Consider the following 24,277-nt stretch of genomic DNA (forward strand, 5'->3'; position numbering starts at 1 on the left):
TATAAGTATTTAACGAAACATAATAGCTCATAATTACCTTACAAATTTGACGGAACATTTGCAAAACGGCAAGAGAAATTCATGTCAAACACTGTGGAAGCAGGCCTTGGATTTCAGATTTGGATCTATACATAATGATATCATTGCTAACGTGGTTTATCGATTATCGCGCCTTTTTATCTGAGTCTTCATTCTCAACATGGGAATCCTGCTACGTTGATATGCTTGCAAGCTAACTGGTTTCTGCAACCCTTTGTTGTTTAAGTTCAGTCTTACGTCCAAGGCTACAAACGTGGACTTACCAAAGTCGTGTCGGAATCAAATCATCTCATAAAGCCATAGACCAAGAGGGGTATGACTAACTTTATGCGAAACAGGGATTGGGATGTGCCATCACTCTTGGATTCTTAAAACGTTCTGCCCTTGGGCATTGCTTAAATGAGGTCACTCTGTCAAATGATTTATGAGTATGACAGTACTCTTTTGCTCTGATGCCTATACAGTTTTACTCTGACTTCTATTAAAAACACTTGTGTCTGTTGAACATCCCACTAAGGAGACGTTCTTAAACACGCAAACAAACAAATTATAAACAAAGCATGCAGAATAGCACGCGGCGTGATCGTGCTCCGAGCACGTGTAGCGACCAAGTCAACCTCGTGGTGAACAGAGACGATGGCGATGATGACGAGGGAGAGTGTGGAGACGATGTCCGCAAAGACTGCAGAGAAGATATCGAGAACGGGAATCCTATCACAGGTTTACGAGCATTGCACCCACTCAGTACTACAGGCACCTTGCACGAAATCCACCCCCACGACCACGGCTACGTCCCGGTGGAGAAGATCAGCAACTATACCGATGTCGTCTTCGCAATTTGTTTGACATGTCTGGTGAGATCTAGTGTTGTCTTGGCTTAGACTTTGATTTTGTAGCCATTGCACTGCATGGTATAAACAGTTGAACGAATACATTCTTAAATCATTTCAAGACATATAAAATACATGTAGGGCCTATTTGCATAGGCAACACACAGGGCATCATTCACTTAATTCCTGTTGCTTTTTTTTATTGGCTTTGCGATGAACATTTACAGCCTTTCTTTACAGACTGTGCAATCATGAGTATTTATGTTACAGCCCCTCGTTGATATCTAAATACATCTCGAATGTTCTAAGAGGGTTTGTGATGACCTGTTTTTTGTCTTTATGCATCATATCTAGCCATGGTGACATTTAATGTTGGCATACCCTTGTTATTTCACGAATGGTCCTGTAATAAATAGACGGTCGTGTACACATGGTTCTACCAATCTGTCTTCTCTCTCTCACGGGCCGCAAAACGGGGGTGGGGAGGAGGAGGAGGAGAACGAACATATATACACACACACACAACACACACACACACTTACTTTGGACCCTAAAATATAAGGAACATTGAAAAAATACAAGAAAAATTATATACTTCCCACAGTCCCAAGCTTCTTTCCATCAAAGGAGGGGGGGGGGTGCATTAATTCCTTAATTTCTCAGTTCTTTCTTATAAGTTCTTTATTTTGTTGAGTATAAACTAGTAAAGTAGATCGCATCATGTTATATGGATTTTCTTGGTAAATAAGCACATTTTAAAAATTCAACATTCATTTAATATCTATTTTAATCATCTCGAACAGGGAAGCAATGATACTAATGTATTTCTTGTTCATAGCGACATTGATGTCCTTGTACGAAAAGTTAACAGCGAGTTGAAGAAAATAACAAATTGGGTTAGAGCTTATAAGCTCTCGTTGAATGTTCAGAAAACGAAATATATGCTCTTTAGTAATACTGTTGGCACTTTAAGTACTGACATAGTTTTGGATGACACTCCTTTAGAAAGAGTTTCACATTTTGAATTCCTTGGGGTTATTGTAGATGACAAGCTTTCTTGGAAATCGCATATCGACGCTCTAATGAATATCATTTACCTCTTTTTCGTACGATTTTAGCTAAGAACACATTTGTTTATACTGGCCCGAGTTATTGGAATTCCATGCATCCCGATATTAAAAATGCCCCCTCAATATACTCTTTCAAGAGGATATTGAATGTTTCTTTATTGCAACCTTATTCTACTGAATAGAATTAACCACTGTTATAGCTTCTTTTCTAAGAATCTACGTATTCACGTATTGATTGCCAAGTATACTTTAGCTCTTGTATACTATACTCATATAATGCTACGATATGTCTCCGATTATATATGTCTATTACCCTGTTCTTTCTCGCGCCACATTTTTCTCACTCTCTCGACATACTTCTTACGAGATCGCTGTCTCTGTAGAACGTTTTTGTCTGTTCTGTTCTTTTCTATTATGTTAGCTTTGCCTCATGTTGTCTCGTCTCATAGTCAACTCTCCGTTATACTGTTACTCCTACTCCAGTCTCGTTTCATGCTTATTTGTGTGTATATTTGTCTGCTTTTGTTGATCTATCTTTCTAGTGGGCTTCCAGACTTTTACTTTGTTCTCAACTGATGTTTTTCCTCTGAGGGGCCCACATTCTACAAGCTTTGTCTTTTTAGTGGGTCCCTCCATTTTTCGAATTTTGCATACTGTATAATTACTTCTAATCACTTGAGTTATATGATAGTGTATGATTATTATAAGGTGGTACAATCATTGTACATTCTTTCATGTTACATACTTAACGCACCTTATTTTCTGTTACCAAAAAAAAGTGATGTTTATATCTTATTAGTCGAAAAATGAAATAAACATTGAATTGAATTGAAAAGATAAGAAAAAGGAGCCCTTGCAGCGCAAAGTGTGCAAATATCATTTTCTGTGCTCAGCTGATGGTCTACAGTATATTATTATTATTATTGTTATTGTTATTATTATTATCATTATCATTATTATTACTATTATTATTGCTGTTGATGTTGTTGTTATTATCACTATCACTATTATTATTATCAAGGATAATTCTTGACCGAATCACCATGAGCACCGTCCGCCATATTGTACACTAAGTACACACACACACGCACAAGCACACACTGAAAAACGTCCCGCCGCCCCTGTACCCTAGATTAAACATGGACTTTGACTTGTCCTTCACTTTCCATTTCCTTGATATATTGAATTGATCAATACCATGTGGAGGCTGTTCCAAACGTTAATAAGATCACTATTTCAACATTAACTTTTTCGTTGATTTTGCTTCCATGTCGCTTCTGTTTGTCCTGCACATAGCAGGCAAGACACACTTGCAAGATTAAAATTGTATGCATTCGCTATAGATAAAATCGGTGAAGGTCTTCACACGGCGGTAAGAATCACAGGGCACCTTTTTGTGTCAAAAACACATAACAATAATAGTCATTATTACTATCATTTTATTGTCGTCAGAATTATCACTCACTGTGATGGCTCTAATCATTATCTATTTCACATGTTTGAATACAACCGGTAAATGTTAACAATGATAATGCCATTCATAACTAAACTGTGATAATAAATGTGACTTTGACAATGATTAGTGATTAAATCTATGTCTATCTATCTATCTATCTATCTATCTATCTATATACATACATATACATACATACATAATGTATACATGTTTGTTTGTATCTGCTAATCATAATATAAACAGTAACAATAATGATAATGAGAATACTAACAATATTATGATAAGAATGACAATGTGAATTATACTATTATCACCATTACTATATCATACTGTGAATTTTTCTCATTTTCATCCAATTATCATCAGCTTTTACTGGTCATGTAAGTATACGACAAGGTTTTGCTCAGTAGCAATTGCCATCTTCCCACGAGCAAACAGGGTATAAGATCTGACTCTGGAGGAAATGGATTGTAATCAAGACAATTCCGGTCGTTATTGGCCCGCATATTATAAGTTTTAGGCAAGTTTAGATGGGTTGCCAATTTCTCCTTCTGATGCAGATTATATGCGAATTATTTTGATATCTTTGCAGTTTCTATCCTCAACTGAAACTACCGAATGTAAATATTTCCAGATGTGTTGGAATTTCCGACTTCGGGGCCCGACCAGATCTCTCGGTGCGATAATTTTGCGGGAATTGTTCCTCAATCGCCAAACCTAAATTAGCCACATTAACTTGAGGAATGAAAAAAAAAATCGAAAATGAAAAAGAGAAGAAGAAGAAGCAAGCAAATGCCCAAAAAAGTATATAGGAACACCAGCATTTTTGATACGATTTAATGGATTTGAAACTATACCAGTCTTGTGTATCGGTTAGTGTTCTGACCCAAGATGTGTCAGAGGGAAAAAAATAAGATTAAAGTAAAATTGAAACAGCCCTTTTCGTGTCCTTTCCGATTCTATTATATATCTCTCTCACACACAAACCCACACACACATGCAAACTAGCAAGAGGACAAAGTCGTTCTTATCAGAATAAGCCGGTTCACAGTTCCACGTAGAGTACGAGCAGGAGAAGGTCGTTTGTACAATCAGGCATGTCGGTTTTTTTTTCAATTCACGGAGATAAACATACGTGATGTAAGGATTATTCATGTTATTCTTATAAATGGTGCTCGCTATATCGCATCCACCTGACAGCAAGCCTGGTATTTGGCCTATAAATAGAAAAAGGTTGTTAATGCAAAACAATGAAGCGGGTACTTGCTGAATTGTGAATTGACAGGTCATTTTGGTCACCCCTATGGTCTATCCGCAAATTCATTCTTTCTTAGAACGTGACTTTCATAAATCGTGCAATTGCGTCGGGCAAGCTTATGAATTATGCCGCTTTGGAAACAAGTGAAGTGCCTACGGGTGGGATTTCACGGAGCACGCGAACGATTTGCGAAGGACGCGAATGACAAAATCCAACATTCGGAAAAGTTTTTCTCCGAATGTTTTCCGACAATGAAGCCGAAAACTATTCTTGCGCAATTTGTGCGAAGTTCCCACGACGTATGTGCGATTGTCGTGTGTATCATTGCTAAAGTACAGCATGTTACGTACACGAAGAACACGCGACGGAAATGCGAACAACGAAACATTTTCAATAATCATGGGAGAAAATGTAGCAAGGAGAGGTGGAAGCAAGAAAAAAATCAACTCAAAAAGCTTTCTTGAGTTGATTTTTTTTTCTTTCCTGTATTTCTCCTTTCTTTTCTCTCATTTCTCTATCGTGTGTTTGCCTACATTTTTTCCCCCCTAGGACGTATCTCCACTAGTAAAGCATTTGTTCCTTTTTTTTTTTTGCAGTTCCTCCAACACATAATCTCTATAGTTCAAATGAAATTTACATACTTAAAGGGAAGGTAAACCCAAAGAACAATGTGGCGTGAGTGAAAGCAGCAACATTAGTAGAACACATCAGTGAAAGTTTGAGGAAAATCGGACAATCGATGCAAAAGTTATGAATTTTTAAAGTTTTGGTGTTGGAACCGCTGGATGAGGAGACTACTAGAGGATATGACGTATGAGTGGACAACAATACAAAGAAAATATAAAGGAAATTCAACAAAAATTCACTTTTCTAGAATTATGAAAGAGCAATGGACCAACCGCTTTCAGAAATCAGGAAGAATAATTGCTACCCTTAACATATGTCAATATCAATTTGATGGAATTTGTAATTTTCATGAAAAATGGATTTTTGCAGAATTTTCTTTATATTTTCTTGGTATTGTTGTCCACTCATACGTCATAACCTCTAGTAGTCTCCTCATCCAGCAGTTCCAACATAAAAACTTTAAAAATTCATAACTTTTGCATCGATTGTCCGATTTTCCTCAAACTTTCACTGATGTGTTCTACTAATGCTGCTGCTTTCACTCAATCCACATTGCTCTTGGGGTTTACCTTCCCTTTAAGATTGATTTTAAGTGTATTCTGCGATTTTTTTTTTTTGTATATCAAATATTCTTTCTCTTTGCTAGTCTTTAATTTCTTTCGTTACTATAGTTGTTAATATTTAATTGTTTGATGTTTAGATGTATACTACGATTTTTATTTGTAGAAAACGTACAGGGCATACATCCCTCAAACGTGCGCTAAACGTTCGCGAGAATGTCTCAAAAGGTACGCGAACAGTTCGCGATTACGTCGTAAAATGATCGGAAAAACTTCGCAGATTTCGCGTAACATACGCGAGACATTCTCCGAAGTTTCGGAGTCTGTTTGGGGTTTCACGAACATTTTGCGAACATCGCGCGTGTCTTGCGAAGGTCTTGCGCATATGACGAAGCGTTAAAGACACTTTCGAGAACAATTCACGAGCAAATCCCGACTAAGTGTGCGGAAAAGGTTCGCAAAAAATTTCAAACTTTTTTGAAATTATCGCCGAAGTAAAAACGACATTCGCGAACAATTGACGACGCTTCCGAACCCTCACGTTTGTTTGGCGATCTTTTGCAGACTAAAATGCGAATGCTGGATTTTGCCATTCGCGTCATTCGCAAATCGTTCGCGTGCTCCGTGAAATCCCACCCTACCAAATGAGAAAAAAGAAAGGCAATTTGTATCAGTGTGCTCATGCGCTAACTGTAAATTAAACTTCTTTTTTTGAGTAAAAAAAAGGGAAAAATTGCATTGAAAAAAACTTGCAAAGAAAATAGGCAGAATAGATAATAGTCTAGATTCTAGTGGGGGGGGGGAAAGAACTTCACAAAGTAAAGAATAAGCTATGCGGGAAAAATCTACGTAGAATCATGCAGTCAAATATCAGTAAATCTGGATTGTATTTCATTCCTAAACTATTGGGTATATATTGATACCACGTCGTTATGTTTGATTTTTTTTATTTTGCTTTGTTTTGCTTTCTGCATGGTCTTCTTTTTTGTTTTATTATAATCTCACTGAAGAATTTCCTTTCGCCCATTCTTTATAGAACAAATTCGCGTACAAATTAAAAGTATACAAAAAAAAAAACAAATCAATGGTGTTTGATATATTTTTTTGAATTTTGTTTCCCTCTCTTTGACCTATTCCTTTGTGGATAACAATTATATCACTGCTATTTGAACACGCACTCTTTCTGATCTCCTCGCTATTGTTCTACACGAAGGTAATGAAAGGATGATAATACTCCCATCAGGGATCTAATTAGCGGTTTACTATCTGATTGGCAGACCGACATTTTATGCCAAAAACTCACGAATCTACATTGTTCTTGCAAAGACAATCATTGGCAATTGGCAGATGGACCATTCCATTGTCTATTTATGGAATGTGTTTCTGTGTGTTTCTGTGTGTGTGTTTGTGTGTGTGTGTTTTCCTTTCAATTATCACATCACCGTTTCATTCTTCTTTCCAGAAGTTAATTGCATACTTTCGATGACAGAGTATGTATATGGAAATTATAATGTATGAGTCAACATCAAAGCATCGAACCCTTGAATTATTACACAGATTTGTCTAAATATGCACTTTATAACAAACGATTCACGCTATTCTCAGATATCATTTCCAACATGTTCGTAAAGCGTTTTTAGATTGTTGTTTTTATCATTGTTGCTGGCGATCCTTTTTTTTTTCAACAAAAGTTCATGGCAAGTTCTGTCAATTACTGGCAGGATTCTCCAGAGTAAGGTGGAGAGAAATCAGAAACAGTCCGTCTTTCCGAGAGATATCTTAAGTAACAGGAAACAAACGTGACAGTTCTCCATGGTTCATTTCAACTGAATCATTTATGACGCGTTAGTACTTGATTCACTTCTCAATCTTTGTGCAATTTATTGTTCTCTTCTTTGAAACATAAAAAGCACTAAGCGGAACCTGTCAGCCTTGAACATTTCATATAGTCCAATTTTGTTCACACGCGACGCTCAACTAATAATATGAATCTTTATAATATCACATACAACATTATGTATGTATGTATGTATGTATGTATGTATGTATGTATGTGTATGTATGTATATAGATTAATATATATATATATATATATATATATATATATATATATACATATATCCATATGTACCCTTTATGAATATAGAGGCAGCAATGGCAGCATTTGTTGTCAGTATACATATATTATTTTTCGAACTTAGTCATCATCGGCAGTGTTGTGGTACGGTTGAATCAATAAGTCAATGAAGTGATATTTTGATAGTAAAGTGTCCTGTTCAGTCAAAGACGATCCTGTCTTTACTCTGTGTGTACTTTGAGTGACGATTGGCCCTGAAAACTCCAAGCTTTGTACGCACTATCTTGTAGGTCACTTAGGGCCTTGTTGTTGAACTGATCTCCGATACGTTTGCTCTGAGTTTGAGTTTCAGGGTTGCGACTATGGCTAAAGATATTTGCACAATTTTATTCTGTGCATTAGAAGAGATTACACTGAACAAAAAATAAGACATGGCTTAAGCTGTGGTTGACAATGGGAAGTTGATTACAGACAAATAGTATTTGTAATAAAGGACATATTATTTTTGTAATTTTGTGGAGAGGAGGGGGAATAAATCGGAGAGGAGTACAGAAGTTTGGATGTACGGTGAGGAGGAGAACTTTACCATTCCTGGGTTTGCCACAGTCGTGTAGGAAAGAAGGAGAGGTGAGCCTCTGTAGAGATTAGCGAGTCAGTACTCTTCCTTGAGGAGCGGGTGGCATTGAAGAGTGATCTAGGGGATTAATGTCGAATGAAGTTGCCTCTTTTCCTCTTCAAAGGATTTTGTCAAATCATTCAGCGGACGTAATTCTCACAAAATTAGCAGCGATTATGGTGTCGACAATTATTTTTCAAGAAGGGGCGGGCGGGAGGTTTTTTTCAGTATTTAATGATGGAGAAGGTATTGGATTATAACCGATCAATTTGAAAAATTACACAAATAATATAGTGTGCGTTTCGGCACCCGGATTACCGCTCTTAACATTCCGAAATGATGCAGAATAAGCTCAATTGATTCGGTGATAGGGGTACAGCGGAGAAAAGTGCTCTTTAATCATCAAAATATGAGTTATTACCGGTAATATTCGTCTCTTCTCATGTCATAAGCTCCTATTAATTTGCCCTTGAAAGAGAGAGTGCAGACTCACGAATCCAGGGTGCTGGAAATGATGTTCAAATTTGTCATGAGAATTCAAAAAGACACAATGCATTATTTTCTGTGACGGAAATGCGTTCCTTCTTATGATCGCAAAGGTTGGTTCAAATGATAATTCATATACCAGGTTAAATCTTTTATTTGCGAGAATTATGATTTAAATGGCTGGAGGGAGGGGGTAGTACGTTGAAATCAATATAGGTAACTTGCTTAACACCACTCACATAGTTTCCAGCCTGCTAAGAATATATCGATGAGCAGCTTTTAGCTGGTACTTTTGTGAATTCGAGGGCTTTTTCGATGGTTTTGTTTTGTTTTTTCAGTAAACTGTGTGTGTATTTGTCTGTGTCAATGTGCAATGTCTATGTGGCTATGGGTATCATTTTATTTTCATGTGACATTTCTCTTTTTGATTGCAGGTTTTCCCGTTGACGACGTCAACAAATGAATATGACATAGGACAGGTGAGATGGCTTGATTGTCTGCACGAAAACGATAACTTGTGTCATATCACAGTATGTTTGCATGTATATAATCATCTATATCTATATATCTATCTATATACATATATAATGTGTGTGTGTGTGTGTGTGTGTGTGTGTGTGTGTGTGTGGGTGGGTGTGTGTAGACTTTTCTTCAACGTTCTCGAAAGATTCATTTGTAAGAAGCCTGTGGCATTTAAAGCGTCAGCGTCAAGTCAAGAATTTGGGCTTATACTGGTTTGGGAAAGGAAAATCCCTTGAAATGTTAGTCAATATGGCTTTCATTTGAATACAGAACAAGACAAAAACCTTACACATGCCGGCTTCGCAGATCGTGACTTTGCATCTTGAGGTATGTTTCTATTATGATTTGTCATCCTGAAAACGACGCCGCGTCGGTATGAGCAAAGACTTCCGATGGCTCGTAATTGATTGTGAATTTTACCCTCTCTTTTGAAGCACCAAACAAGAGGTGCTAATCGATATGCAACTGAGACAATGAGGTAACAAGTCACGTGCGAGAGAACATTGTGAGCTATTTTTCCTAATCATCGTCTTAACGCACGTGAGTCCATATGAGAGCGCTAGGAAGTTGTGAGTCAAACGCAGAGCGATTGAGTAGCTTTAGCCTTAAGTCGCGGATAATTCTGTTCAGCGTATCTCTTGCGAGAAGAATGTGTCGATTACAGGCTCAACGCAAGCTATTTGTAGTACCTTTTGAGACTTGGTTGAAGTCTTATCTAATTAGCATAAACACAAGAATAACCGAAATTAAGTGGAAATTGCTCATCTGCTCATGCTGGAACACACGGTTATTCAAGGCTGAGTTCTCTACTGTTCCTGTCTAAGGGAGGATGCACAGGTGCATGACAATTCTAAATATTGTTTCTTCGAGAAAATCCTCATGAAAATTAGATAACGTTTATCTTCAGTAGGCTGCTTTCAAGCATATTTCGCCAAACATAATATGCCAAACGTAATATAATGTGATTCTTCCATATAGTTTCCTTGAACAGGGCTATTCATCAAATAGAATCTGGGTGGTACTCTAAAATCTTTAAGTTCGTATGAGTCGACTCTGTAATTCTTTAACTCCAATATTTCAGGTCAGTTCATAATCCGGTCAACGACCGAACTTATTACCCCTGGCTATCTTTGAGCCTTTCAGTTCTCAAAACAGACCTTTACCTTCCCTTGCGTAACTGTGCTGTATGATTAGAGGTTCGTGCAGCAATATTAGAAGCTTGATGACATAGAACAGATCAAACTCTGTTCATAATTTCGCTGCAGGGATGGACTGATGACACTGAGGATTTCCAGAGATCGGGGACTCCGGTATTCCTCAAACACATTACGTCACGTTATCACGGCTTTGAGCGTGTCCATGAAGGAGAGATGCTCTTGCGAACGTTGCTTATCTGGTAGAACCAAGACTAAAATAAATCCTGCAATTACCATTTTAATGTTTTCTTTTTCAGGACTTAAAAACCATTCTGGCTCAAGAATTTGGTAATATCCTCGTCTACGCGGTGTCTTACATCATGATGTTGTCCGTGTGGCAGCAACATTGCTGGTAAGTCACCTCGATATCAACAGTGATGTGTGCCAAACGTTCGCAACTCATGCAGTCCTTTCAAAAGATTTTGATCATTGGCCCATCATTATTATCAACAATTTCAAAGCATGAGCTGTCATTCTGCTTCAAAGTGAAATCATGTTGTTAGAGGTAACACTTGTGGCTGGAAGCCTCTTCCCAACATTGACTCTTGATATCAGAATAATCTTCGACAAATCCAAACTACAGGAGAGGCGATAAGATGAGAACGGCCCTAGGTAGATTGATTACAGCTGTAGTTGATTTAACTCGAAGGGTCATAGTCCTAAGGAAGGCCATAGTTTGTAAACAGCTACAAGAAATGAGATTCGTCGAATAATTTTTTGTTAATGATGATGTTTTGAGATAAATGTGTTTAAAACGTTTGCTCATATCATAACTGCATTATGCATTAAACATTTGATTTATTTAAGGACCAATTTAAAGGGATGGTATAGTTTTGATTGAGACGGGCATTCAGGTTTAACTTTTAAAAAGATAATGTTCAACTTCTTATATAAATTATAAATGAGCATGCAATTTTCTTAAGAAGAGTTTTTATTACATTTGTTTATTTGATGGATATTGGTTTGGAAAATGGCTGTGATATCACAAAAACAAGGTAAAACAAAATTGTCCTATCAAAAGGTGGGACGTACCTTTTATCAGGACCTCTTTGTTTTTGGATATTTCAGCCATTTCAAAGCCATTTGGTCAAAGAGACTTTGAATTCATCTTATAATTATATATATGCTATTTAATATTTCATATAAGAAGTTTGAAATTAGCTTGTAAAAAGTTAAAACCTGGATCCCCATCTCAACCAAAATCATACCATCGCTTTAAAGAATATGTATCCCAACACCAACACTGAATGCTCTCAGACTATTTTAGATTTACTGGAGACAAGCACAAATGAAGAGTGTCATTGCATATTCTAACGAGCAATTAACAACCCTAATCTCTCCTGAACTGAAAAATATTCGCAGCTGTTTGACTCCACTGATTTATACATAATAGCGGAGGAAGAACAGCCCCTTGCAATTTATAGTTCGTGTTGGATATCCTTACTGCATTTGATTAAGTAAAGGAAGTCACCGTGTTACCTTGTGAAAATAACATCGGATGTAGTGACCGTTAACAATCTCCTTAGAAAATGGGATGAAAATCAAGTTAACTTCTTCCAAGCGAGAATTGAAAATGGACTTTGTCACCTGTTTGACACTGCGGAATGAAGAAGATAAAAGAGAAGACAAAAGTTTGCAAGATCACCCTGTTATTTTTATTTTATTTTTTTTTTTTGGGGGGGGAGGGGCTACTCCCAATCAGAGTTAACCTTTGAGGGAAAATTTAGCAACAACAGATTATACCTTCTTTAATTATTTCATTTCTCCTTTAACGAACATAATTAAAAGTGACGGCAATTGCAAGACTAGCCAATGTGCAACGCTGTCTGTTGTCTGTATTTTCTCAGTTCAGTCTTATAATAACAATGACATTGCTTTCTTTGCACAGGGTGTTTGCTGGATTTGAACAAGTTGGAGATACGATCGTTATCCTCAATGTGGTAAGAAGACGAACGTTACGATTAAAACTCATCTTGTCTTTGTTGAATACAGCAAACTTTTTTAAGTTACACATTTCTTTTCTTTTTAGAGCTCTTTTATGTGATTGCTTATTACCCTAATGTGAATTTGGGGTGAATATCCAGGAATTTGCTTTTATATATACTCCTTAATAATGATTTGCAAAATCTATGATTGTTATATTTCCATGTTACCCTCTAGAATGTATTTGTGTCTATAAATCAAACTAATTCTTAGCTCAACACCGAATTCAGATAACAAATATCTTTTAAAAGAAGACCTATCGAGAAAGTACCACAATTAAGAAAATGATTACATGATAATACTCTTTAATGCAATTTCATGATTTTTTATAGGTTTTCCTGCTGTGCCTTACAACAGTGCCATATTTTGTAAGTATAAGACGTGATTAACAAAACAAACACCTTCCAGTCTTAACTTTTATCTTCATTATTTTTACAGATTTCAATTGTTGTCAAAACTTTGTCCTAGCAAATGCATATAATCTTCCACGTGAAGTTGCTATTGTTGCTATTATTTCCGTCTTCAGATATGAAATATACGCATTTTGCATGAAGATGCAGTACGAAGAGACGTGTACAAGGGATTCCCCATACAGCCATATTTGCAAAATATGACTGTTCTTCCACAGGGTCCCAATTAAGTCATGTGGTGTGTTGTCCTTTTGTTGCTGAACATTGGTAGCTCGATATATCTGTCACATTGACATTCGTACCACATCGTGTGAAACAAGATGAGCGATATGTTTATACAATATCGGCGTAAGATGACACTAGCATGACTATGAAATTGAATGCATATACGCAGCACTTGGGATATGGGTATACAGATAGGGACATGGTTTTTGTCGACGAAGGCTTAGGAAAACTGGAATGGGTGCAGGGGTAGATTAGATGCATTATTCAAAGCACACACACTCACTCATACGCACACACACACACACACACACACACACACACACACACGCACACACATACACTAAACAACAAAGAACAAAGAACAACAACAACGACAACACGGTTGTCCCTGATGGTGTTGGGACGTGCAGTGTGCGTAATGAAACCAATATTTCTCGAGTTGTCAGGATGGGGGATAGCGATTGTTTTCAGTTGCGAAGATTATGAAAGAGGTATAATAGGTCGTGCAGAGATTAACAGTATATGAAATGAATAAGGAGAAGAAAACAAAATGATAAGAAGACAAGAACGAAGCAAGAGGAAGAGAAGAAAAAAGAGAGGGAGCAGAGCATAAGAGTGTAACAGAATGCCATGGCAGGAGTTGGATTTTGTCGTCACGTTTTCCAACTCCAGTTCCATTGCTCCTGCCAAGGTTGTGTGGCAGGTTTAACTCAAGAAAACAAAACAGCCGTGAGTGTAGAGTCATATGACATCCATACAAACAGGCACGGTGAGCCTGTTCAGTGATAATAATATTTTTTTACAGCCGTCTCAACATTAATCACGCTGGTTCAATAATGATTCGATTACCTCTCACCGGAAAGTTTCAATGTTGGGATCTCCCGCCGTTAATTACCAGCGAAACTTAGCAGACTGTGCGTCTTCTCCGAGGGTAGCCTAAGCGAGTGTAATGAGGATGACTCATGTCACGTGACAAGAAGATAGAGAACGCTTATTGCGCCATTCAAGTGAAGAGTGTGTGAAAAGAAAGACCCAAACTGATGAAACGTGACTCAACAAACAGTGTCAGCTCTCGGTGATTGAAATAACCATCTGCATGTACACTCGTCCAACAAATGACTTTAACGTTCAAAATATAACTTAATTGACTTTGGCTGGCATAATATGATTTCTCAATTGCAATAAAAAAACTACGATACACACCACTGGGAATTAATAATGTACGCTCTCTCCTTTCAAACGGGAATGATATTGAAAGTGCATGTATAGACGACTAATCTTGCAAAGCTGGAAACAAACGTAAAGAAAGACACCGTCATTACTCCATAACACCTGCAGAATTATCATTACAACGTATGATTGTTACAATTGTACAAGATGAAAAAGGTAGGCTGGTAGGCTTACTGCATATAGTCACCTGGTGAGATATTCCTGCCAGTCAGACTTTGTGGGAAATTACACAGGTTTAAGCGTACATAAGATAAATCAGGACAGTAGGATATATTCTAAAATATCAATTTAACATACAACGTATTATTTAAATGTTTAAAAAAGGGTGTTCAGGGCATTACAAGAGAACAAACGGTATTCGTTCTAGGACGTATCATAGATGCTGAATCTTATTGTTTCACCTGTGCCAGTATCTTCATTGCTGTAATGACACATGTAGGCCTATCTGGTAACTCTACATACTTCTTGAAGTCTCATTTCCCGCAAACGAGAATGAGAGGATTGCGTAATTAACCTACATAATTTATGTCAATCCCCGTAAATTTTCTGTCTCATCTATTTCGGGGACGACGCGCAAAATCCGTGGGATGAGTTATCACGTTTTTTAGGTTAACCCTTATTCCGAGAAGGATGTACTCCATCTTCGGAGCAAAACCTGTCTTCAGGTGTTCTTTCAGTAATACCATCCAATGAGAAGCATTTCCTTTTACATTTTTTTTTCACAAGGTGTTTTTTCTGGTGGCTGTTTCACCTGACATGTGTGACTGTTACGGCCTGATTATGTACATCCTCCTTCTCACGGGATTTTAAACCTTGATCGTTAGGTCCAGAACCTCTGCTTTTCTGGTACCAGTAGTCCTTCGATCTCTTGTGCAGAAAGCAGGCCTTCTAATCCTTAACCAATTCTCTGCTAACACATCATGGAGATGAATGACTCGTAAGATATAAAATTAAAAAAAACTACAACAACCTTAAAAAAACCTAAACGAAAACATGTCAGAATTTCCTCAAGATATGATTATTCATTTTGATGGTTGCTCATGTTTGTTAGCAATGTTTTCATATGTATGTGAGAGCTTGTTCGCTTTCTTCGTTTTTACTGTTTATTCTCATCTATCATCAGTGGCTTCTGCTTTGTGATTATCATGCGAATATCATCACCATTATCTTACAAACAAGTCACAAATAAAACATTTATCTTTATTGAAGCAGAATATCACATTGTATAATGTTCAAATATCTACTTCTGTAGTAATGTGGTTTTAGCATCAATCCTATTTTCTTTTGATTCTCATGCCAGGCATCGTTTATTGCGACCCATCGCAACACTCCTCTTTCCATCCAGCTTCTGGCTTTCACACTCATGGTCATGGGACTGGTCATGGTAAGGCCTTACCTCAAACCACTTCCTTGTGATGTTTCTATCTATTCATGTTGAAGTTGAAGTTGAAGTTGAAGTTTATTATCTATCTCTATTCACAAGTTTACATGGCATAATACATAACAAAAGACACATGCATGAATACATGATAAAAGGTACCAGAAAACAGCATGAATGCTAATCAAATCCGATACCGGTCTGATACAAAGGTTCTAAAAACGTAATAAGTACAGTACAATGAATAGTTCTACAAATTGTAGTTTGAAAATACATGAAACATGAACATATATACAAGTATTTACATCACAAAAGATTTGAGTTGAAAACTTGACATGATAGTTCATCTCCTACTATAAGTGTAAATTTATACATATGAGGGTCATGAGCACTGAAAAGTGGACCTGTGCGCTATACAAGTAGCCACTATCATTATTGTTATCATTATTATTATTATTATTATTATTATTATTATTATTATTATTATTATTATCATTATTATTATCATCATCATCATTATTAATATTATAGGTTTTCCCACCCAATTTCATCAGATTTGCATTCGAATTGATGACAAGGCGTTCAGATTCAAGGGATTTTTGTCACTGCTCTACTCTCACGGTTCATTTTCATTCTTTGAGTATTCAATTTCATTTCATATCATTCCTTTTAGATTTTATTTCATTCAATTTAGAGAGAAATTCTTTCTATTTAACGGCTCAAATTTGGCATTCAATCTCGCACCAGCTGGATAGACGTTGAAATTCGCACCAAATACCAGTTTCAATTTCATTTATAGGCACACAACTTCGACCTTTTAACGTTCAAATTCAATTAGCATAACCAAGTTCTGTAATTCTATGCAGTTCTTACGTTGATGAATGGCAAATTCATCAACGTTCAGTGTTATCATTTCAATTTCAACATTTTCTTTTTTACGTTTTTCTTTTATTCGGGTAGTTTCACTTTATTTCCCCATCAAAATGGATATCACATTATTTTACAAAATGGTTAAATCCAACTTTGCTTAGCATAATGAGAGATCACATGAGAACATGATATGTCAAGTGTGATTATAGTCGTATTACAGATTTCGTTTTCAGTCACGTTTTAGATTTGAAATGTGTGTGAGATACATTTCATTAGGATATTCTTTCTGTTACATAATTATTCGTATTTTCGAATTTCAGTCTCTTCAGCCGTCGATCTGTTGACGCGCCAAGCACCTTGGCGTGTACGTCTGAGAGTGGTTGTACGGTACCATTATTCAAAGAGAGAGCAGCAACGAAAAACACTGCCCAGATGCAGTAAATGTTTGCCTAATCGTTAATTTGAATTCCTTAATGTACATCGCAGCTGTGCTGGTGCGAATTTGAATGCGTTTCACGTGCAATTTTAATTTGAAATCAGGAATTCGAATGCTGATGAAATTAAATTGAATGAACTACTTAGCTTTTTGAATGTTGATCTCGGTGATCATTCAAATTCGCTCGAAAATGAATGCTCGCATCATTAAATCGAATGCAAATCTGATGAAATTGGGCGGGAAAACCTATATCATTATTGTTATTATTATTAACATTATTATCAACATAATGTAACTATAATATGTAAGGAAATATATATATATATATATATATATATATATATATATATATATATATTTGTATATATGAATATGTTACTGTATGATATTCAAACCTTCTTTTAAAAAGCTGGGTAACCTCATTCAGTTTAAAAATAAATTATTGCTCTTCCAGAGTACCCTGCATGTTTATAAAACTTATGAGATTGTTGCAGCATGAAATACATATAGGAGCAAGAAATACAATTCTTAAATGTCAATACGTACAACATGATAGTGATTCAAATAAAGATACAAAACAAAAACATTGAATTCAAATTCATGAAATTCTTCCATCGAGATTCTTTTATCACGGCTACTACTAGAACACTGATCAACTCAGTGCTTTATTTACGTCGATGTAGGGCAATTTGTCAATCAGTTGCAAACACACACACACACACACACACACACACACACTGAATACTTGATAGTGAAAGAACAAGTTTTACATATTTAATGCCTATAGCATGAACAAGATAAACATGAACAAGGACACTGGAAACTATTCTAAAGCAGATATCTTCAGATCTAATGACCAGAAAGTCTTTTTTCTTCTTTAAAGTATAATATCTTGTTTTGTTCTTCTTAGTGTCAGAAGACAGAAAAAGGTAGGATTTGAAAAAAAAAGAGCCTTGATGAGAAAATTGGTATTCTTTTTTTTTACGAATCCTTGTCATGAATTTTACAATTTTACAAAATTGAATAAAAAGGTGTCTGATATAAAGCCTACCGCTATAAATGCTGTTACATGTTACTCGAGATATATATTCATATTTTAAAGAATTTGGCCTTGATTCGGACTTATTAGATTTGATATGTCTATATTTGTTGTCGGTTCCTTGCAGTGCGTGATAGTGGGATGTGCGTACCGAAAGAGGAAAATGCTCATCCGTGAATTTCGGCAGAGGAGATACGTAAGTTTCCATGGATACCAAATTACGTCTGGGGACGAGCGAATTCGTACACATCTGCAAGATGGAAAAATATTCGTTTCCCTCTCATTTACGTACAAGTTATGAGCCCGCGGGATTAGTTTTTGCTAACTTATGAGTATCATGCACACGGTAAAATTGTTGACGTTCTTGTTTAGTTTGGTCAGCCATACTAAAACACCTATGTTCGAAAAAATTATTGAACTAGATAATTTAATTTTCAAAACCACCTTTGAACAAAACTCGAATTCCATGATTGTCATTACCATTTAGTGATAGGGCATAGTATTTGAATTCGGATTTTAAGTGACGTTTTGTGACAAAGATGTGATCAATCTCCAGTGGTATATAAAATATTAATTTTCAAAGAGTGCCTCGGTTTTCAGGCTCTTAATCCATATTGGAGGAATAATAAGCGAATGCATTTTACATAACCTCTTTATGGAAAGACAAATATATGACCATCCAACATTCTCAATATCGTTTTATTTTTTACTTCGATACAATTTATTTCATCATCAACAAAAAAAGTATGATGCATAAAAGTATGCACTTGTTGGCTCATGCTAGCAATCAAAAAGATATCGTTCAAAAATAGTACATAAAAGTATGCATTTGTCGGTTCATATTATATCAAGCAACTTTAAAAAAATATCTTTCTAAAGGATTCCCTAGCATTATCTAGTAATAAGATTTTATTCGTATATTAATCAGTAATGCCATCCTGAATTTGGCAACGTCACTATACCAATGACCATATCCACATTACAGAAACCGTCACTTGTGGAGTATCTGGTGGCCTTCGGACTACACGCATTCTCGTCTGCACTGGCAGTGGCGCTGTCGAGAAAGAGCGTTTTGGCGGTAAGACCACGTGACCACTGGTCAGTTGGCATTGCTCAAAGGTCAATAGTCAGACCAAATATTTATCATATTTCCATGACGATCATATCAAGTATTTTTTCCTCCCACCCCCGGTTTTTCTCTGTATTCTCATACAGATCCTTTGTTTTTTGATAACAAGATTCTGAAAATTAAGGATTTGTTTTTATTACAATTAGGGCAGTTTATGTATACTTATAATAATAATTGCCTCCCGTTTGTATTTAACTCCATGTTTATGCGCAACCGGACATACCATAGATACCCAACTAGACAATCAAATGAATTTCATTTACCTCTGTTAAGAACCTTGTTAGCTCAACAGACTTTTATTTATGTAGGTCCAAGATTCTGGAACTCCCTTCCTATGGATGTAAAAAGTGCACCTTCATTGAATTCTTTTAAAACGAGATTGAAAATGCTTCTTTTTAAGTCTTATAATGTAACTGAATGTTTTTAATTTTGTAATATATTTTGTGAGCGCGATATCATCTTCTCTTCTTTGACTGAAAGGCTGCGTTCTCTTGAGGTATCACTTATTTTTACTACCTGGTAGTATGCTATACGTGCTCTCGTTCATTCGTCCTCACAGTTGAATCTCTTCCGCTGGAAAGCTGCTCGACAATTTGTCACTTTCGAAAACACCTGGCTAATTGTCTCTGTGGGCTTTCGCCCTTGGTGTATGCATCAACAAATTTTTGGTTTCTCTCTCTCTTCTCTCTCTCTTCCTCTTTTACCTGTTTGTTGTTTCTTTTTTTTTCACACTTTTGCTTTCTTTTTTTCTCTATTCCCCGCTTCCCCAGTTTCCCGCACTCTTTGTAGTTGTAAGTTTTCACCCCATTTTCCCCCTTTCCCTCAGAGGTATCCACATGTTACAAGCTTAGTCTTTTGAGTGGGTACCTGCACTTTTTTTCTCCTCAGTGTGTATATATAAAGTGTATGTATCTTTATTTTACTGATCATGTAGACAAGAATATGTTGTTAATCCTGTCTGGTTATATATATCTACAACGAATCGCATGTCAAGTTCATGATATTGTTTCTTATACATTCTGTTGAAGAAAGAAAGTGAAAATAAAGTTTGAAGTTTGAAAGTTTGAAGTTTGAAGTTTTTGCCGTTGCGTAAGAACGATGTAGGCCTACCTGCTTTGATTACATGTTTGTATATCACAGGTCAGATTGGCCCCAATTTGACTGAAGCCAATAATTATATTCATACATGCGGATGTACGTGTACATATAAAACTGGGGAAAATATCATCGTATGAACCTTATATCAGTAAAGGTCGTCTTATATCTTTGAATTTATCTACATACTGCAAAAAATGTCTAAATATACGGTTATCAAGGGTGCTCATACAAAAGTGTATAATATGCAAGTTACTTTTTGCATTTTTTTTTTTCATCACGTGGACATTCATCATTTGGCTGTTATGATCAAAATGTTTATCTGCTTTGGATGTTCATGGAACGCAGAGAGTAATAGCAACATAGAGCTGAACAGAAAATCGCTGGATGATATGAATTATTTTCCCTTTTCTCAAAGGATTTCACTCACGGAAGATAACAATTTTGACTCATTTGGTGCAGGGGTTGAAGTGTGTGATTTATCGTGAATGATTGCATTGTGTGTTTTTATGCCATAGGACAAAGTCAAAGTTTTTCGAAAATGATTAATCATGTCCGCTTTCATCTTTTTCTTCCCACCACAGTCTTACATCTTCCTGTTTTTCGTCGTCTTCGCGGGAACATGTGCGGCTTTCTGCATGGCGCTGTACAAATACATGTTCGGTATGTTTCCATAGCAACCATTAATGATCTTATTGCAAGTCCGTCGTATTTTATAGATGAGTTTTTAATCACCATCTTCAGATCTTTGCATTCTTTGTTGGTGAATGTATGAATTTCCTTTCAAAACAAGTTGATCTCACCAGATTCTACTGACCTCCATTGTTAGAAAAGGAGGTTGTCTCCATTGGTGTTGTCATTTCCATTCTCTGACACGTCAGCGCGAAATGGAAAGGAGCTGTCAAATTTATTTAGTGACACTTCTTGTTATATGTCAATGACGTATCCCTCTGTATTGTGTTTCATCTTTAGAATGTCAACATCTGCAGCTTACGGCCGATGTTTTCTCAGTCTTAAGAAGTACATGTATTGTTTAGTAATTTCGCGTGTCTAGACGGGAAAATAACCAGATGTGGACAGGGTCAGAGTCATCCAAGCCAAGTTTCCGTCACTCTTTAAAAAACCAGAAAAAAATACTGCCACGAGGGACGTACTATAGACCGCATTACAAGGAGCTACGGGGTTTTCAAAGAGTATTTGTGAGTTTTCAGGGCATAGAAAATACAGAGCAATTAAGGAAGTTCTGACGTTTTCTTTACATATAAATGTGCACAAAATCAATATCAACATTATAAAAGTACATAATCTGTGATTATCATGATGTTCATTAATCAAACCTGCCAAAAAAAGTCATTGCTTTCGTACTTTTTGTTCTTTTATTTATTTGTTTTTTGTGTGTAACAACAGTTAAAAGTTTTCAGCTGACATTTGTGTATGTATGTGGGTGAGTGTTTGTGTGTGTGTTCACGCAACGATAATACGCATAAGACATTCATAACTCAAATATGAACAACTGAAGAGTTTGTTTGCAAAAACCGATAAGTCCATATTTGCCAAATGGAGATATTTGCGATTAAAGGTCAAGGAAAATGAAGAGAATAATAAGAAAATTGTTGCTTCTTTTGACCATAACTTCAAAAATATACCTTTATGTGTAGTGACCAATATATCATCTAAAAGGTATTATTTTGTACATTTTGACAGAGGTCGTACTTCAAAATGTTAAAAAATGGACTTATCGGTTTTTGCAAACAAACCCTTCAACTGTGCTGAGTGAGTTTTCATTTCTTCCGCCATGTCAGTGTCCAAGCCGCACAGGATGTTGTGGAGGCAGTTCATCGACCGTCTTTCGGCCAGACCTCTCCCGAAGCACAGGCTGACAGGTAGGTAGTCCATTCCCTCCAGATTTGTACCAGGTCATTGCCCTCTGAGTCCTGAGCTCACTTTATGACTGATATTTCTCACGATTGAAGTCGAGTGAACTGTTCATTCCCGAAACATAGCCGCAATAGAGCTCCGCATTTTACACCTGGATGGCAATCAGATTTTCTTAATCTATTGTACTACGATTACATCTAATGAATTTATCTATGTGTGAATATGATTATTATATTCATCTATGTATTTATTCATATGTCAATATGCATATAAGCTTTACAACATTCTTTCTGCATTCATGTAATTGTCTTCATACTTCTAAGATGGGTGACTGTTTTCTTTCCATATTTTTGCGTTGTCTTTTAATGGTTTATTCACAAAAGTTCCCCCACAACCACCAAGCTTGCCCTATACCTCAGCAACAACTAATGAATGCTTAGAGAAATACCGCCAAATAAATTTACTTGGAGGAGGCAGGTGAATAAAACGGCTCGTTACTAGGCTGAAGGAAAAAGGGAAAAAAATCATGAATGTATTGTCATATGCTACAGTAACGGTCTAACGCGAAAAGACACCAGGGGAAGTCACATATCGTGTGTTCATTGTTTTTTCTTTTTGCAGAATGTTTTGAATACAAGTTGTTCATATTAACTTAATGAAAGATGGATGTCAGAGATTATTATGTTTGTCTGTGTTTCTGTCTTTCTCTCACGTAGCTCTCACAGACGGAGTGTTTGCAGTCGTGGGTATGCTCATCATAGTGAATCTCATGTAAGTGAATCAGCGTTTGCCTTCCGTATTCATTTAAACCGGGCGATTGAGATCAGTGTCACACGGAACATCTGTGAGGCACAAACTCTCTGATTCCTATAAACTTTCCTCTACTGCCCCTGAAAAAAAAGAATAAATATTGAGTGTTCAGTATGTGTTCAGTTGAAACGGACCTTTCAAGAAAACTTCATCTGTTCCGGTTTGTATTATATCTCAACAATAACAATAGACCTTCGTGATGAAAAAATATGATATGAAAACAAACTCTTGATTGGACGTACATGTAAACATATATTTTTACGCCAACAGTATCCGTATACAGGAGATATGAAACTTTCACGCCATGGGGAACAAAAACGACACACACGCGTGCGCACACTCACACTCACAAAATTTCTTTGCTCTATCACTCACAAGTTTAGGGCTTTATGATCGGAACCTGTCTATAAATCCATTTTGGGCATTTATTACAGCTATCATGTTACTCATATTTCCCTTTCTGCACTTAATTCTGGTCATATGAAGTCAGGGCTGTAGAGGTGATCGATGATTCATAACGATATACAAGAGCTCGTTCAGCAGAAGTCAGACAGAGATGAATGAAAACGAACTGCTGACGCCCTCATCGTGTGATTGTAGAAAGCGAGAAATCGGGTAGGGTACGAGGGAGAAGTATTTTTCCCTTCTAATGAATGATGTACTTTGTAATACAGGCCTAGTTCCAGCGATTATGACTCAACGCTTAAACTGTCCTTGAAAATTCATCCTCTTCTCTCTTTGTGTTTCAAAGTAGATAACGAATTTTTAATTCGCCTGTGCTGAACAAATTCAGTTGGTCCATAAAATCCTCACGCCCTAACGGTACAGTGATTAATTACGTAAGCAACATCGTCACAGAAATATTAAGGAAGCGTTCTCAATCCATTATGAATCAATCAACGGTTGGGGCTATTCTGCAATGCTGGGGAATATTAGATACATACAGAGTTATCTAGTCGCGGTATATAAAAAGAAAGATGGACCGTTAAATAGGCAGACCTCATAGACAAAGAGATAGAGATTGAGAGTGAAATAGTATAAAGGTGCTCATGTTATA

General features: G+C 36.5%; 1 protein-coding gene across 1 annotated transcript in view; it reads left to right on the forward strand.

Annotated features, from left to right (window-relative positions):
• The first annotated feature begins 599 nt into the window (after window positions 1-599).
• The window catches only part of LOC139708113 (endosomal/lysosomal proton channel TMEM175-like), a 31,241-nt gene continuing 7,563 nt past the window's right edge, over window positions 600-24,277 (forward strand). Inside the window, exons 1-11 of the mRNA XM_071620090.1 lie at window positions 600-893; window positions 9,454-9,498; window positions 10,995-11,089; window positions 12,626-12,677; window positions 13,053-13,088; window positions 15,886-15,969; window positions 18,436-18,504; window positions 19,294-19,386; window positions 21,117-21,195; window positions 22,335-22,415; window positions 23,127-23,181. Of these exons, the coding sequence (XP_071476191.1) occupies window positions 600-893; window positions 9,454-9,498; window positions 10,995-11,089; window positions 12,626-12,677; window positions 13,053-13,088; window positions 15,886-15,969; window positions 18,436-18,504; window positions 19,294-19,386; window positions 21,117-21,195; window positions 22,335-22,415; window positions 23,127-23,181 (983 nt within the window). The remainder of the gene's footprint in view (window positions 894-9,453; window positions 9,499-10,994; window positions 11,090-12,625; window positions 12,678-13,052; window positions 13,089-15,885; window positions 15,970-18,435; window positions 18,505-19,293; window positions 19,387-21,116; window positions 21,196-22,334; window positions 22,416-23,126; window positions 23,182-24,277) is intronic.

The sequence above is a fragment of the Diadema antillarum genome, unplaced genomic scaffold (genome assembly GCF_040938485.1).
Source record: "Diadema antillarum isolate AM-2024a unplaced genomic scaffold, OU_Dant_1.0 seq00001302_RagTag, whole genome shotgun sequence".
NCBI classification, from domain to species: domain Eukaryota; kingdom Metazoa; phylum Echinodermata; class Echinoidea; order Diadematoida; family Diadematidae; genus Diadema; species Diadema antillarum.